A 17,914-nucleotide genomic window follows, 5' to 3' on the forward strand; every position below is an offset into this window, starting at 1 on the left:
AAGGTGTAAGATTAGTGGTGATGATTATTTATGTAGATGATCTCCTATTAACTGGTAATGATTTAGCTTTGATTAATTAGTTGAAAGATATGCTAAATTGTAATTTTAATATGAAAGATCTAGGAAATTTGAAATATTTCTTGGGGCTTGAGGTTTTGAGGCCAGAAGAAGGAATTGTGCTAAACCAGAGGAAATATGCTTTAGAGTTGTTAAAGGAGATTAGTCTTGAGGGAGTTAAACCAGCTTTGACCCCTTTAGAGAAGAATTTGAAACTTACCTCCGCAGAATATGATGAACACTTGCAGCAAATAGAAGATGAAGTATTGGTTGAAGAAAAATCAACATTTCAAAGGTTGATTGGAATATTAATATACTTAACATATACTCATCCAGATATTACATTTGCAGTTCATCATCTCAGTCAGTTTATGCAACAACCAAAGCAAACACATGTAACATCCTCAACACCAGGTTAGTGACTAAATTGAAAGAATTCATGATTGATTGGCTAAAGTAGATAAATTGAATAGTTCAGGGATTTATATTAAAATTTTGTATAGGACTAAATATCAAAGAAGGATGAATGGAAGGGCAAAAATGGTCATTTAATCATTTAATGAATTAAATATTAGTATTGGTTATGTTATATACATGTGGGAAATGGAGGATTAAGGGAAAGTTTTCCAAAGAACTCTCTTCTTCATCTTCTTCAGCTGTGAACCTTAAGAGCAAAGGTGAGTTTTATTGTTAGTTGATTATTTGTTGAATTTAAGAGTGTTTTATGATCCTTAGATGATACTTAAGCTTAAGGAAAGCTTAAGTTAACTTTAAATCAAAGAATGAAGGAGTTAGGAGAGATTAAAGATAAGGAGTCTTTAAAGGAAATTTTAACAAAGAGTTGATAAGTGGAATTCGAAACTAAATTTGACTTGTCAATAGTTAAATTAAGAGATATGAATTGATAGAATTAATATTAGAACATGTTAAAAATTTGGTGTGATTCTTGATTTATATATGGAGGATGGGATTTTGAGGTTAAAGATGTGTTGAATGAATATAAATTGGTTTAAATATGTGTACTTGAGTTATGTGTAAGAAAGGGATTAAGACATGAAGTATTTGAGCTGAAATGAGTAAATTTTCGAGTTGAAATGGGAAAATCTGGGCTTAACTATCGGTACTGCTTCATCCAGTACTGATACTTCAAGAGTAAAATATGGATATTTGGTATAGGGGTATCGATACTATTCGAACAATATCGATACCATAAGTCTGAAATTAACAAAGGCATTTATAGGGTATCGATACCTGGAAGGTAGTATCGATACCAAGGGTACCGATACCATAAGGACATTATTGGTACCGTGCTTGAAATAAAAACACCGAATGCAAAATGAGTACCGATACCCAGATTGGTATCGATACCACATCTAAAGAAGTATCGATACCCTATATGGGGGGTACCGATACTACTTCAATTGGAAAAGAAAATTAAATCTTTTTTTAGCTTAAGAAATTAAGGATAAAAATTATAATAATTGGAATGTATGATTTTGTAGATATCGAGCACAAGCAAGATCCGGAATGACCGAAAAGTTAGAATCGATCAAGAAGAGAAATCAAATCATAGAAGTAATTGATATCAAGTGAGGCCAAGGTGAGTGCATACTATAGGTTTAGTCAATGGAAACAAGACTTGTGATAAGTCTATTTCCTATATTAGTTTTCATGGTACAATAGTCATGGACATGTATATGTTATAATCACTATATACACATGCATGAGTTATATATGCTTATATGATTTCATACATGCTATTTGATTCATGTGTATACACGTAAATAATATATGTGATATGATATGAGATAGATGTTTACACATACATGTGGCATGTTACAGAAGAGAATGAATATGTGATTATAAGAGAAATGATATGAATACATGAATATATGCAACATAATGATAGTGCCTGTGTTATGTGATATGAGAGCTAGATTTCACATGCCACTCAGTGGAATTTTATACGAGCTGTGGTGATAGCATATGTGTACACAACCTCAAAGTACTCATATACCTTGAGTTCTCAGTAATGTACATGGGCTTGCAAAAGATATAATGAGTATTCACATGATTGTATATTAACATGTTGTTATTGTTTACACCGATTCATATATAGCATTATTGATTTATGAGATGATAAGATAATTGTATTTGGATAGTTAGATTGAATGTTTATATTTATAGGAAATGCATTACTATATGGTTATGCCTCATTAAGTCTATGACTTATCGTGTAAGTGTTTTACACGTAGGTACTGAGAAGCGAGACGATCATGATTAGGATCAGCGAGACAACATACGTCCACTCGAAGATCAGATCAAAGTAAATTCACAATATATATTTTGTTGTAGTAAAAGTGTTGGCATGTAGAAAAATGTAATTTACAAATGATCTGATCAATTTTGTATCATTTTGGACTTAATCATGTAAAATATAAATTTTATGTTAATGAAAGTTTAAATTTTCTATAGTTTTTATAAATATGCATGTTTTGAAAAGTCAATGTGACACTTCGGATTTGTATCCGGGTCGGGTATGAGTTAGGGGTGTTACAACACATTTAGAAGCATTTGTAACATTAAAAATTGTTAAGTATTTGAAGAAGGAACTAGGACAGGGGATATTGTTAAAGAAAGCAAGCAATATCCAGCTGATAGCATATTATGATTCAGATTGGGTTTCATGCCCTACGTCACGTAAATCAGTTACTGGTTTTTGTATAAAATTAGTATCCTGGAAATCAAAAAAACAGAATACAGTAGCAAGATCCTCAGCAGAAGCTGAATATCGAAGCATGAAAGTTGTTGCAGCTGAAATAGTATGGTTGAATGGTATTTTGTAGGAGTTACAAACTGATGTTACGCGACTAGCAAGGCTGTACAATGATATTAAAGCAACTTTGCAAATTTCAGTAAATCCAGTGTTTCATGAAAAGACCAAGCACATTGATATAAACTACTATTTTGTTAGAGAAAAGATTCAAGAAGGAATAATCAAGGCTAAGTATATACCTTATGTAGAAAAGCTTGCTAATATTTTAACCAAAGCACTTGGGATACAACAACACAATCATTTAGTGGGCAAGCTGGGGATGAAAAATATTTTAATCCCTCAACTTGAGGGGGGAGTGTAGAAAACAGTTGTAGGTAGTTATTTTGTTAGTATAGTTAGAAAGTTAGTTAGTTGGTTATTGTTAGTTTGTAAGTCTGTTAGTTGTCTAACCATTGTATAAATGCATTGATATGTAAGTTTATACAGATATGTGAATAAAGCATTTTCAGTATTTCTTGGGCTATTATTTTTAACATGTTTTACTTTTAGCGAGTGTGTCTGAGGGGCGTGTGCTTGCTGTTTGGTTATGTCCGAAAATGGAAGTTGCCTTGTTTTGTTGAGTTTGAAGTAAAAAATGATTTTGCAGTTTTGCTTTGCGATAGTACCCGTACGGGTTACGGTGATACTGACATTTTTATTGCATAGATTTACTTCATCTTTTTGAAGGATACATAGATTTACTTTAAAGTAATATGATTAAGCTATTTTTACTTTTCCTTTTTGAGAAATTTTGTTAGCTTGTCAGAATCCGTATGGTGGTACTTACACAACATAACTGATAAATTAAGATGCTACGCCCACTGTCTCCAAACCCCATCTATATAAATAAACAATTTAAAATTACATAAAATAATTTAATTCAAACAAAACCAATCTAAATTTCAAATTCACTTAAAAATTAAATCTAAATAAAAAATTAATCATTCATCTTGTTTATAAAGTAAGGAAATAATGTTGTCCAAAAATTCTATTTTTTTATTTAAAGAAAGTAATGGGAGGGTTTTTAGGAGGTGAATTTCATGGAAAGCTCTCTGAACCCCTCTGATCCAAGACTCCAAAAAAAAAAAACGCCGGCGGGAAGAGAGCCCCTGACTCCTCTGTCCTTCCCCACTCTGACGCCCTTCTCAGATGGACTGCGATTCTCGTTCCCCAAACTCTCCGCCAACCATTTCCTATAGAGACATGCTCACAGGTAATCCTAACGACCATTCAGTTGACAAAGAAGTAGATCTAGATGACGATGATATCAATATTCTTGAAGATGATATAGACATTGGCTGTTCAAATGGTATTACCACCGTTGATTTTTCTGAACGTGTCCAATCTTTGGCGATCAAAAGCATGGATCTGGTGCTCGTGATCAAAATCCATGGTCGGCGAATAGGATATTACACTCTTCAAAACCGTATATACAATCTTTGGAAGCCTTCTCACCCCATTAAACTGATGGATATATAAAATGATTTCTTTTTGGTTAAGTTCAGTGATAAAGACGACTACCTCAAAGTTCTCACAGAAGGACATTGGCAAATCTTTGGACATTACTTGACCGTTGAACCTTGGTCAATTGATTTTCAACCCTCACAGTTTCATCCTCAATGCCTCATGGCTTGGATCCGTTTACCGGGGCTTCCTGTCACACTTTACAAAAGAAGCTTTATCGAAGCCATTGGGAACGAAATCGGTTCAGTCGTCAAGATTGACTATCAAATAGATAACGACTATCGTGGAAAATTCGCTCGTATGGCGATCAACATCAACCTGTGCAAGCTTCTGGTCTCTAAACTCATCATCAATGGTAGAATGCAGATTATCGAATACAAATCTCTTCCAACAGTCTGTTTCAACTATGGTTTCTATGGCCATCTCCTGACAAACTGTCCTAAAGCTCAACCCCCCGCTGAAGCACCAATTGAATCCGATGCTCAACAACCGTCTTCTGATCCAACCCCGACTGAAAACCTCTAACTGATCCCTTCGGTCCTTGGATGATCGTTGAGAATTGAAAGCGTAATCCCCGGCCTCAATCTTCCAAAACTAAACCAGAGAAAGAAAATATCATGGCCACTAATCACGCCAATCCTATCTATGAGGACTCGACAAGATCCGAGACCATTATAGAATATTCTCTAAAAACCATTAATCCCAATACCAAAATTATAGACCCAATGATTTCCTGTGAGATTCAACCCTTTAATCATGAAGATCCTGTCTCAAAGAAACCTGCTTTGATTATGCAAAGACAAAGGAAAAATGTTATTTCCCAAAGCAAGAAATCAACGGGGGTTAATTTAGCGCCCAAAAAAACAGGTATTCTTAACCCCGAATCCTAGATTCCTATTTTATCCACTAATAGGTTGTTTATGCAGGGTTTACGTGCTCATACAAACACATCCAAGGCCTTGCTCATAATGATATTCCACTGAGATGATCAAATCTTGACTCTTCAAAACACCAAGGAGTGACACACCCTGATAATTTCATCCAGATATTCCTATACATGCCGTCACGAGACAATCTTCTAAAAGTGGCCCTTCGGCCATGCAAGAATGATTCTTCAGACTCGTTGCTCTCTCTCTTCCTATTTGTAAATCCATAAATATTAAGTCTTCATATAGAATGCTCAAGGCTGCGGAAACTACGCCTTTCTTCGCTCTACTCATGAATATATCCGTGAAAATAAACCTGACATTATGGGGTTTGTTCAAACCCGTATTAGCTCTCATAATGCCGATAGAGTCATTGTTTCTCTCCCTTTTCCCTACTCTTTTCGTGTTGAAGCCATGGGATTCTCTGGTGGTATTTGGCTGTGTTGGAATGACAATGTTCATATCGGCATCCTGCTCAATCACTTTCAATTCATCCACTGCAAAGTTTACTCGAAGCTTGGTAGAATATCCTCTATCTTCACCTTCGTTTATGCCAGCCCAAACTTGTCGAAGAGGAAGCATCTTTGGCTCTACCTTGAAAAGATGGGGAAACTCATCGGAGAACCTTGTGCTATCTTAGGTGATTTTAATGCCACTCTCTCAACAGAATACCGCAAAGGCTATTCCATCTTTAGCAAACTAGACCAAGGCTTCATCGACACTATTTTTTCTATTGGCCTACATGATATCGGGTACCATGGCCCCGACTTCACCTGGTATAGAGGTCTTTGTGCAGTTCATTTAGACCGTTGCTTATGCAACGTTTATTGGCTTGAAGCTTTTTTGAACTCATCGGTTCAGTATCTGTTCCGCATGAAATCAGATCATCGGCCAATTCTTCTCACTAATTCTTCTCTTGCTCGTCGAACCAAGGAAAAACAATTTCATTTCTTCTCTGGTTGGCTGCTCCATCCTGATTTTAACCGTCTTGTTCAAGATAATTGGGATAACTCTCTTACTTTACACGAGGCCATTATCAAGTTTAATATTGCAACTAATGACTGGAATCACTTGGTCTTTGGTTCTCTCACTAATCGGAAAAAATCTCTCATGGCTCGGCTAAGAGGAGTCCAACGCTACCTTGATCAGCATCGTTCTTCTTTTTTACTTTATTTGGACTCCAGCCTTCAACTTGAACTTGTGCAAACTCTTGACCAAGAAGAGCTTCTTTGGAAGCAAAAGTCATGCTTGGATTGGATCAACTTTGGTGATCGTAACACCTCCTATTTCCATAAAAAAGCAACCATGAATAAACGCCTTAACAAAATTATTTCTCTCAAAGTCTCTTCGGGTGACTGGTGTGATGATATTGACCTCTACATTTGGAGGCAATTGCTTTTTTTCCAAGACGTATTTAGTCTCAACAACATTTCATTCACTGCTTCTCTCTTGCATGGCTTGTGCCCCATATCCCTGAAGATGAAATGAAGACTCTTGATCACATTCCCAAACCCCCAGAAATACGAGAGGCTCTTTTTGCAATGTCCCCACTTAAGTCTCCCGAAGAGGATGTACTTCATGCTCAACGTTTTCAACACAATTGGAACATAATGGGTGATTCTATTTGTAACATGATTCCTAGCATCTTTTCTGGCTCGGCTCTTGATCCTAATCTCAATACTACGATCTTGGTTCTTACCCAAAGTTCAAAGCCCTTCAAGTTTTAAGGATTTTCTCCCCATAAGCCTTTGTTCGGTTCTTTATAAACTTCTTACTAAAATTTTAGTAAGATGCCTCAAGAATATCATGCCGCGTCTTATTGCACCTAATTAGATGAGCTTCATTGCCGCTCGTAATATATCAGAAAACACGATCATAAATCAAGAAGTTATACATTCTATGAAGTTTAAAAAAGGGAAGAATGGATGGATGGCCGTTAAAATAAACCTTGAAAAAACATTCGATCGTCTTCGTTGGGAATTCATTGTTAATTCTCTCACTGAGGATAAGTTTCCGCCCCTTTATTAAAATTTTTTCGACTGTCTTTCTTCTTCCTCCATGAAAGTTCATCTTAATGGTGTCCTCAAACCGTCTTTTAAACCTTCCAAAGAAGTTAGACAGGGAGATCCATTGTCCCCCTATCTCTTCGTCCTTACCATGGAAAGACTCGGACATTTAATCACTAAAGTAGTAGAAGAGAAATGTTGGATTCTTTCCAACGTGCTCGTGGTGGTCCTCCCTTATCTCACTTGTTTTTTTCCGATGATCTCATTTTATATGCCAAAGCTACAAAAGACCAAGTCACCGTGTTAATAAAGCCAAATCGAAGGTTTTCTTTTTTTTGAACACTGATGATAATTTAGCAGCTGATATTTGCGCTCATATTGAAATACAAAAACTAAGGATATGGGAAGTTACCTTGGCATTCCAGTCATGCACAAAAAGGCCTCGAGCGATCTATATAATTTCATTCTCGAAAAAATCCGTAAGAAACTTGAGGGCCAGACTGTCGTACCCTCTCCTTTGCTGGTCGTTTCTGCTTGGCCAACTCAGTTCTCTTAGCAATACCGACTTATTTTATGCAATCTTGTCATCTCCGTTCTCGGATATGTAATGATATTGAAAAAACTATTCGTCACTTTATCTGGGGAAACTCCCTTCAAACTTATGGGATCCTGTTAGTTAACTGGAACACCCTCACCCAACCAAAATCTCATGGTGGCCTCGAAGTGAAGGATTTGGGTAACCATAACATCGCTATGGTTTTTCAGTTCACTTCTGGTACAATAAATGGATCACGGGGCTTCCCTCTCTTTCTAATTTTTGATCAAACAGGGCAATTGTCAATGAAGATCTCATGGTCCATGACGTTACCCTTCAGAATGCTTTTGGAACTTGTCTCTTCTTAATCAACTTCTTGTGCCTGAAGCAGTTCAACACATACAAAGTATCCCTCCTCCTGCTGATGTAGGCTGAATCTACACTCTTCAATGAAAGTGAGTAGATAACCTTATTGTTATCCCTATCTAGGAATGACAAGTACTGATGTCCTTGAGTTATAAGTATGGTTGCAACAAAGATAAGAAAAAGATGGAATTAGAAATGGAAATAGATATGGATAAAAAAATAATTAATGAAATAAAATAAAAAAGAGATGGATGCGGAATTATAATGAAGATGTTGGTGGCCTTGATGGAAGATGGTGTTGATGTTGAAATGGAAGATGGTGGTGATGTTGTATCTCAAACACGCCAAAGAAGAAACTATGCTAGAAAGCACAATCCCGATCTTCACAAACTTGCTTGAGGGGTGGTGATAGTGTCTTCAACCCACTAGATATAAAATTTAGGAATTTATGAATCAAGGTGAAGGAATGACACCACAAGTATAAGAAATATACTTGCTTAATCGATAAAGTCCACAAAGAACTTTGAAGAGAGAATTAACTCACAAAGATTTGTTTATATTATGAAATGAGATGATTACAAATGATGGAAAGCCTCTCAATTTATAGGAAATGAGAGGGCTTGGCTGAATAGTCACATAAGGTTTCGGCTAGATATATGTCTCTATTAAAAGTACATAATGCTTGAGATGAAAGAATGAGTCCCTTGGCTTGGTGATGGTTCGACTACCTCTTCAAAGGAGACATGTTGGTTCGACTAGGATGAAGATACATCTCCCTTGGTCGAATGGTGTCATGCTTGTTCATCTTGGCGCCAAAGACATCTCCTTTGGCCGAATGGTATTGTGTCTCCTCAAATTGGCACCAAAGCTCTCATGTGCAAGGCATATGGATGTGGCCGAATAGGCATGTAGCTTTGTCTCATGTCCCTTGGTGATTTAGGCCTCCAATGGGTGTAATCTCTTCACCAACATGCTCCTTGATGAAAGGGCATCTTCATGGGCATCATCATTCATGAAAGGTCACAATGTTTGAATAGGTAACCTTTCATGTTTGAGTTAGTTCTAAGGTGAATGAACTGGAGGTGAGCTGGCCATAGGTGAGTTATAGAATGATGAACATTATGGCAGCTCCTTCTGAAAATGTACCTCTTGAGGTGACAACTATTCACGAAAATGTACGATTTTACAAAATTTGACTTAGGACATATTTGAAGTGTCCTAACTGGTGATAATGATGGTGCAGCTCCCCAGCTGAATTGAAGTCATCTTGTAGCTCAAATCTTCAGCTCAATCCAACTATGAGTTCACGAAGTCTCCGGATAAATTTTTACCAAATGTTCCTTATGCTCTCCTAAACGTCCCCATGTAAGTTTCCTTGTTGTTTCTTTCATAATTTAACTCCAAGATAGCTCCCAAGTTGTGGCCGAATGTACCTACACTCATAACATAGGATATAAGTTAAGTACATGAACTATATTAATATGTATAATATAAAGATATGTACTATAGGTTATAATAATAACTCATGCATCATATAATAATGAATATTAATATTATAACTATAGATTATATGCTTGAATATCAATCAATGATGCAAACCATATGACATAATGAATGAATGCACATGTTTTGATATTTGAAGTATAGTTTAATATGCAAATGTATGCTCATAATAATACATAGTGCATAAATGAGTAAATTTAAGATAAAGTAAGGTAGAACTCCCTTAGATTGAACTTGATGGATCTTTAATGATGTGAGTATGTCATGAATAAATTTGGTCCTAGACATGATCACATCCTCTTCCCCTTCTTTTAGGAAATTTGTCCTCAAATCGAAAGGTAACTTTTCCTTAGTGTCTTTCCATTCAATCGTTGTTGATTTTTCTTGAACCTCCTTGTCATCTTTTGGATGGCCAAGAGTGATGTCTTTTGAATCACAAGAGATGTTGCTTTGAACGTTCATAACTTTTGGCACTTTAAAAGACACATTCTTTGGTCCTCCAAGGATCATGTCCTTTGATTGAAGAGTCACAACCTTAGGTTCTTGAAGAGTCACATCCTTTAAGCCTTTATGAATCAGGCCTCTTGGCTCTTTCCCTTGACAAGTTGTGTCCTTTGAATTGTCCTGTAAATCAAAGTAAAATTCTGTATTTTCAAGGTTAGAATAATTGTCCTCAATCTTGCTTCTTGACAACAAGCATTCTCGTATCAAGCAGTTAGATGAATTAAGCCCTTGTTTTCTAAATAGTTTCCTTCATGCTTGATGCTACTTTCCAAATGATAGCTCTTGAGTACAATGCTCGCATTATACTCTTGAAATGGTTTAGTTCAATGCACAAATCAATCTCATAATTAGAAAGGATCTTGCCATCAACGTTTGGTAGGATAACACCATGTATATGAATTGAATTCCTGCAAATTAAATCAAAGTTAGAATATGAAAAATTATAAACAAAATAAATGGAAGTATCAAACCAAGGTGGATGTTTAATAGGAGTTGGTTGTTGAATTCTTTTCAGGATTGGCAATGTACTTGGAATATTAACGAACACAACTCTTGACACTTCAAGTGACACTTCTTTTGGAATTTCAAATGGTATAACCTTTGAAACATTAAGATTCATGCCTATTGGTTCTTCAAAGGTCACATATTTTAGTCCTCCAAAAGTTATGATTCTTTAATCATCTCCTCTAAAAGATACATCTCTTGCATTATCATGCAAAACAATAGGAAGAATAGATGAAAGAGCAAGGTTAGTTAAAATATGTTGTTTATTCTCCTGTTTATCTCCAAATTCATCCTTTTCAACTCTCTCATTTTTAACTCCAACGTCTTATTCAAGTTGCTTGTCTTTAAGTTGCTCTTTCATTGCTTCAATGCTCATTTTCAAATGATTTTGATCTTCATTCACTCGGTTTGGTGAAAGTGGAGTCAAGATGAATTTCCTTTCATTGTGAAAGAAAGAATATCGGTTTGTGAAACCATCATGAACAACCTTTTTATCAAATTGCCAAGGCCTTCCTATGAGTAAATTGAAAGCATTCATTGGAACAACATCACAAAGAACTTGGTCTTGGTATTTCCCAATTGAAAATGAAATGGTGACTGCTTTGACCTTGACTTCTCCCTCATCATTTAGCCATTGTAACTTGTATGGTGTGGGATGTTTAGTTGTCTTGATTTCGAGTTTGGCCACCATTAAAGTGCTTGCAACATTGGTACAACTTCCCCCATCGATAATCATGAAACAAACCTTGTTGTTTACATGACAATAAGTGTGAAAAATGTTCTCTCTTTGATTATCCTCCATAGATTGAATATTTAAAGCTCTTTTCACGACCAAAATTTGTCTTGAAACTTGAGACATAGTTAGTAAACAAATAAAACAAAGTAAACCTTACCAACACACTCACAAAACCTCACAAGCTTCACTCCAAAGAAAAGATAATATCACTTCACTCAACACTCGTGTTTACTCTCGAAAATATGATTTGGCTTTTACTATTCCCCTTCTGATCTCACTCACTCAATAAGCCTTTTTCCACTCGATACTAAGTCCTTTGTAGAACTTACTCAAGATTAGAACAAGTTATTTCTCTTCTTGTGTGTGTCGGCTGCAAAATAGGTTATGGTAGAAAGGAAAAGAAGAAATGAAAAGGTAGAAGAAATGATTCAAGGAAAGGAAAAGAAGAAATGATTCAAGGTAATAAAAAGAAAGAAAAGGTTGAAGACAAGGAAAATGAAAGTAAAGAAAGGAAGAGGTGACTTACAACCCAAGAAACAACACTTATTGCACCCTTTCACAAGAAACAATAAGGTTATCTTATATAGCGTAGATATGCCTCCTTGATGTACTTGTAATGGTAGAGCACTTTTCCTTGGCTTTTCTTTTCTTTTTGATTGAAATTTTTTTCTTTTTTTTAAACTCCTTTTATTGTTGTATGAGATTTTGATTTCATTTTTGAACTTTTTTTTTGCTTTTGTTGTTGCACACCAATGAAACTTTTGTTTCAATCAAACTATGCTCTGAATACCGCTTGATGTAGGTTGAATCTACACTCTTCAATGAAGTGAGTAGATAGCCTTATTGTTGTCTCGATCTAGGAATGACAAGTACTGATGTCCTTGAGTTATAAGTATGGCTTCAACAAAGATAAGAAAAAGATGGAATTAGAAATGGAAATAGATATGGATAAGAAAATAATTAATGAAATAAAATAAGAAAGAGATGGATGCGGAATTATAATGAAGATGTTGGTGGCCTTGATGGAAGATGGTGTTGGTGATGGTCCCTTGGCTTGGTGATGGTTTGGCTACCTCTTCAAATGAGACATATTGGTTCGACTAGGATGAAGATACATCTCCCTTGGCCGAATGTGTCATGCTTGTTCATCTTAGCGCCAAAGACATCTCCTTTGGCCGAATGGTGTTGTGTCTCCTCAAATTGGCGCCAAAGCTCTCATGTGCAAGGCATGTGGGTGTGGCCGAATATGCATGTAGTTTTTCTCACGTCCCTTGGTGATTTAGGCCTCCAATGGGTGTAATCTCTTCACCAACATGCTCCTTGATGAAAGGGCATCTTCATGGGCAGCATCATTCATGAAAGGTCACAATGTTTGAAAATGTAACCTTTCATTTTTGAGCTAGTTCTAAGGTGAATGAGATGGAGGTGAGCTGGCCATAAGTGAGTTATAGAATGATGAACATTATGGAAGCTCCTTGTGAAAAGGTATCTCTTAAGGTGGTAACTATTCACGAAAAGGTACGATTGCACAAAATTTGACTTAAGACATATTTGAAGTTTCCTAAGTGGTGATGATGATGGTGCAGTTCCCCAGCTGAATTGAAGTCATCTTGTAGGTTAAATCTTCAGCTCAATCCAGCTATGAGCTCACGGGTCTCTGGATAACCTTTCACCAAATGTTCCTTATGCTCTCCTAAACGTCCCCATGTAAGTTTCCTTGTTGTTGCTTTCATCATTTAGCTCCAAGATAGCTCCCAAGTTATGGTCGAATGTACCTACACTCATAACATAGAAAATAAGTTAAGTAAATGAACTATATTAATGTGTATATGATAAAGATGTGTACTATAGGTTATAATAATAACTCATGCATAATATGATAATGAATATTATTATTATAGCTATAGATTATATGCTTGAATATCAATCAATGATGCAAACCATATGACGTAATGAATAAATGCACATGTTTTGATAATTTAAGTATATTCTAATATGCAAATGTATGCTCACAATAATGCATAGTGCATAAATGAGTAAATTTAAGATAAAGTAAGGTAGAACTCCCTTAGATTGAACTTGATGGATCTTTAATGATGTGAGTATGTCATGAAGAAAGTTGGTGCTAGACAGGATCACATCACCTGCTCTTAATACAGGCCATGATATCTTCATTTGAATCATGATAAAAATGGAGAATTTTCAATTAAATAAACCTATATCCAAATTTCAAATCCCAATTGGTCTCCCAAAAGTAGTGATTGGAATTTGGTCTGGAAACTTCAAGCTCCTGAACGTATAAAACGTTTCATCTGGCTTCGCTCCATGATCGAATCCTCACCAATGTTAACATATGGAAGGGAAACCTCACAAACGACCCATCTTGTGTTATTTGTGGCTCCTGTGAAGAATTAACGTTGCATATCCTTCGGGATTGCAACGAGTCCAAGCACCTATGGGATTTTGTCATCTCAAACCAGCATTCTACCAATTTTTCACCCTCCCCCTTGATAATGGATCCTATCCAACATTGGCTCAACTCGACCTCTTCCCAGGTACGTATATTCCTTGGAGTATTGTATTCTTCTCTCTTATCTGGTAGATCTATAAACGTTGAAACTCCAATGGAGAAGGTAATTCAAATGCTGATACTTTCAACAATAGCATTTCCTGGGCTAATTATTATGCTAAAGCCCCTCCCCAAACTGCCTATCGCTCTCGTCATCTCGAAGCTGTGCAATGGACGCCCATTCCCAACGATTGGATTTCTCTTAACACTGATGGCGCTGTAAATTCTCGCTCCTCTCTTAGCACTGCTGGTGGAATTATTCGAAACTACGAAGGCACATGGTTAGTACGATTCAACAAATACATTGGTCGCTCCACCATTCTTCAAGCTGAACTTTGGGGTATCTATGAAGGCCTTAAACTCGCTTGAAATTATGGTTATAATAAGGTTCAATGTCAAACTGATAGTTTTGTGGCTTTCCACCTCATCACTTCCTCTACCTTTCGAGCTCCCCAATTTCTCTGATTCGCATGATTAACCAATTCACCTCCAAGAACAGGTTATTAGAATTCAAATTGATAAAGCGTGAAGCGAACTTTGCTGCCGATTTACCTAGCCAAAACTGATGTCAACAATGATGGCTCAATAGGCATCTTCCAGTCAGCTCCAACTGCTCTTCACAACATTCTTAGCCGAGATATTCTCAGTCCACCCCACCACAGGACTAGTATCTCTCTAATGTAAAGGCTCTAGCCTCTTTATTATTCAAAAAAATCATTTGATGGATTCTTTTAAAATTCTATTTTAAACGTTCAAATTATGATTAATTTTATGGTGTTATGTGATATTTTTATTGTGTTACATCAATATAAACTGTAGAGATAGATATTCAAAATAATTACATATAATAATGTAAATATTTTATTTGATAATTTAAGTCCCTAATTAAGAAATTTTTTTAATTGAAACTATTTTTCTTGCTTGTGAATACTTCAGCTTAAATTCCAAAATATTAGGTGAGCCAAACTTTTACGATTGATATTTAAAGGCTCAATAATCAGATTTAAAGCATGACCAAATTTCATAAATGTTGTCGGGAAAGTCAAGTGTTCAACCACAATTCAACTAACACAAGCCGCTTAATTTAAGAAATATATATATATATATGAATGTGATAGGGTTCTTATCAAAATAAAATCCAACTCCATATGGTAATCAGGCAGAGAACATGAAATTAACAAGCTAATGGTAATAAATTATATTTATGCTTCACACATCTTGTTCTTGCCAGGCTCTTACATAAACAGTTCCGGATTTGATTGTACAGCTTTTACAACAAGTTACTGCATGGTTTCAACCCCAGTTATTAGTATCTTTAGCCGCTGCACACTCCTAACAAAACTTCTGCAAAGCCAACAGTAAAAACGATGAGGATTTAATATTTTAACAGTCTTTAATCCATGTTTTACTGGGTGGAAAAAATATACGTACTGCCATGGAATATCTCCTGCAATCAACCAATCCCCTTCATTGTACTGGTAAGTGAGAGTATAACGTGTATTGTAATCATCTTCACCACGTGTTTTATCTGTTCAAAAACAGTCCCCGGAAAGAGAAAAAGTAACCTTAAATATGACAAAATTAACGAGATAATGCTCTCGAAGTTTTTAGTTTATGAGATAATGCAGTGCTCAGATGAAGGGTAAATTCTACAGTAATGGCCGTAGGTCGCCATGCAATCCAGGCGACCTACGACGTGACAGCATCTAACGAACAGCATAGGTTGCCATGTACACCCATCCAACGTTCTCGTGATTTGCTACTTATTGTTTGGGTTTTTGGGTAATTTTAAGTGACTTTGCTTATTATATACGATTACTTACTTTGGGTGAACATGGCGATTAATGAATTGGTAAGCTCGTGATAAGAATGGTAATGCCTCAGGTCAATCTTTCTTGCTATTGGCACCCCTTCCACCTTCACCTTGACATAAATGGATCTACCATGATTTCCATTTCCAATTTGTGCAGCTTTTTTAAGCTGATGGTGGTGGTGATGATGATGCAATGTTCTCTTCCTCCATAACTTGATGGGCGGCCATCCCACAACATGATCTTCTGCACCATTCATACTGCTTTATTCAAGATCAGGTACTTGTCAATATTCAATGATAAAACTAAATATGGATCAAATGAAGAGAACTTACTCATCAATGGCGAATGTTCTTTTCTTTTTATCCTTGTGTTCAGCATCTTCCTTGTTTGGATGGTCACTCCAAAGAAGTAAAGGAATTGCGTTACACTCATGATTATTCAAGTTTCCAGATGTCTGCTCGGAACCACGTTTGTTTTTAACACCGTAACCTTTGTCTCCTAAACAGCTCGTTCGTTTAAGGTGGTGGAGTCCATGGTGGTTGTTCGGAGCGGGGAGAGCAAGACACAGTTGAAGCTCCACATCAGACATTGAAACTGAAGTGCAAACTAACACTGTTAGACACAAGATAATGTGAAGAAATAAGTAGAACCGAGAGATGGGGTTTGGAGGGAATGTAGGTTCTGGTTGAAGCTGGTGAAGTGTGTGCATATATGGGAGAGGAGTTATGGACAGCAATGGGGGGGCTGGGTCGGGAAAAGGCTTGACAATGATCCGGACAGGTAAGAAAAGGACACTGCAACTTGCCCGAACCGCCCACCCCAGCCTAACTCCAAGTTTTTTTTTCCTATTGTTCTTCTAATTCTCAAGGTTTCATTTTAACTAATTCGGACCAACTCAAGTTGCAGACCAACTCAAGTTGCAGACCTAATTTTGATGGGTGAATCTCGCGACAGAAATTTTATGTATCGAAATCAAAATCTTTTTAAGTAATATCAAAAGATGCTTATTAAAATCTTTTTAAGTATATCAAAAGCTGCTTATTACTTAAATTAACCCCGCTTATTGAAGTTTCACCCTGTCTTTTGGTCCAACTCCACCTATTGCATGGAGTCTAGATTTTCCTTTTTCAAGCTTGTCTGAAATTCCAGACACGCACCAAGCTGTGGACAAACATCCCTAAAACACAACACGATGCATGAACTCTCCGGTTTCAAACAACATCCTTGATAATGGGGAATTCTCTCCATCTTCTTCCTTGATACTTTTCTTCCACTCAAATAGCATTGATTCCTTTTATCGGAGCTTCCTTCTACAATAGTAGATCAATAATGGGAGGGAGAGGGGAAATTAACTTAACCACCAACGAGAAGGAATTCGTTGGATGTAGATCTATCAACTTTAACCTAAAATTAAAAATTTTATGGAATTAATTTGAATTTAATTCTATAAGACTTGATCATTAAAGTTAATAATATAATATCAAAATTAAAAATAAATCTGAATTAAGGCGATTCAAATCCAAAAAATGAAAATTAAAATGATCAAAATCACAATAGTTCCTTCAGCCAAGCAACTCAAAGAGATTGAAGCAAGGTATCTGTTTGTTGCTGGTACAAATTGGTCCCTTGGTAATTGTAGTTGGATTTGGGATAGGATTAGGTGAAAATGGAGAAAGGTAAGATGGCAGAAACTTACCCGGTTTCCTTCGCACGTACCTAAGTTTTCCGTCATTGCGTGGATGGCTGTTTTGGATAGGCTATCTGCCAAAAATAGGTTGGCTGGATTTGCATTGTTACTAATGAAGTGTTGTAGGTTATGTGGAGTTGCAGATTGAATTATAAGGTTATGAGTTGGGGCATAACCTGTTACGGGCGGTTGATAATATGAGGGGAGGATTGCTTATCGTTTTAATTTTCAAGTTGGCTTGGACTGCGTTTGTGTATTACATTTGGGAGGAACGCAATCGTAGATTGTTTAAGGATGTAAATCGTTCTATTGATAAAATTGTCGATTGTATTAAAGAAGTTGTTCTTATAAAGCTGTATAAACCGTGCATAGACAGGAGTATAGGACTAATGTATATTTGTGCGTTGGTTGGGGGATTATTTAGGCCG

General features: G+C 36.3%; 1 protein-coding gene across 1 annotated transcript; it reads right to left on the minus strand.

The window, feature by feature from the left end:
- Window positions 1-15,265: 15,265 nt before the first annotated feature.
- On the minus strand, window positions 15,266-16,388 carry LOC120132317 (auxin-responsive protein IAA29-like). Its single transcript, XM_039149106.1, has 4 exons — window positions 16,132-16,388; window positions 15,809-16,056; window positions 15,417-15,513; window positions 15,266-15,329 (listed from the first exon to the last, which is right to left on the minus strand). Exons 1-4 carry the CDS (start codon window positions 16,386-16,388, stop codon window positions 15,266-15,268), a joined length of 666 nt encoding a protein of 221 aa, XP_039005037.1.
- Between the last annotated feature and the right edge of the window lie 1,526 nt (window positions 16,389-17,914).

The sequence above is a fragment of the Hibiscus syriacus genome, unplaced genomic scaffold (genome assembly GCF_006381635.1).
Source record: "Hibiscus syriacus cultivar Baekdansim isolate YM2019G1 unplaced genomic scaffold, ASM638163v2 tig00001728_pilon, whole genome shotgun sequence".
Taxonomy (NCBI): Eukaryota; Viridiplantae; Streptophyta; class Magnoliopsida; order Malvales; family Malvaceae; genus Hibiscus; species Hibiscus syriacus.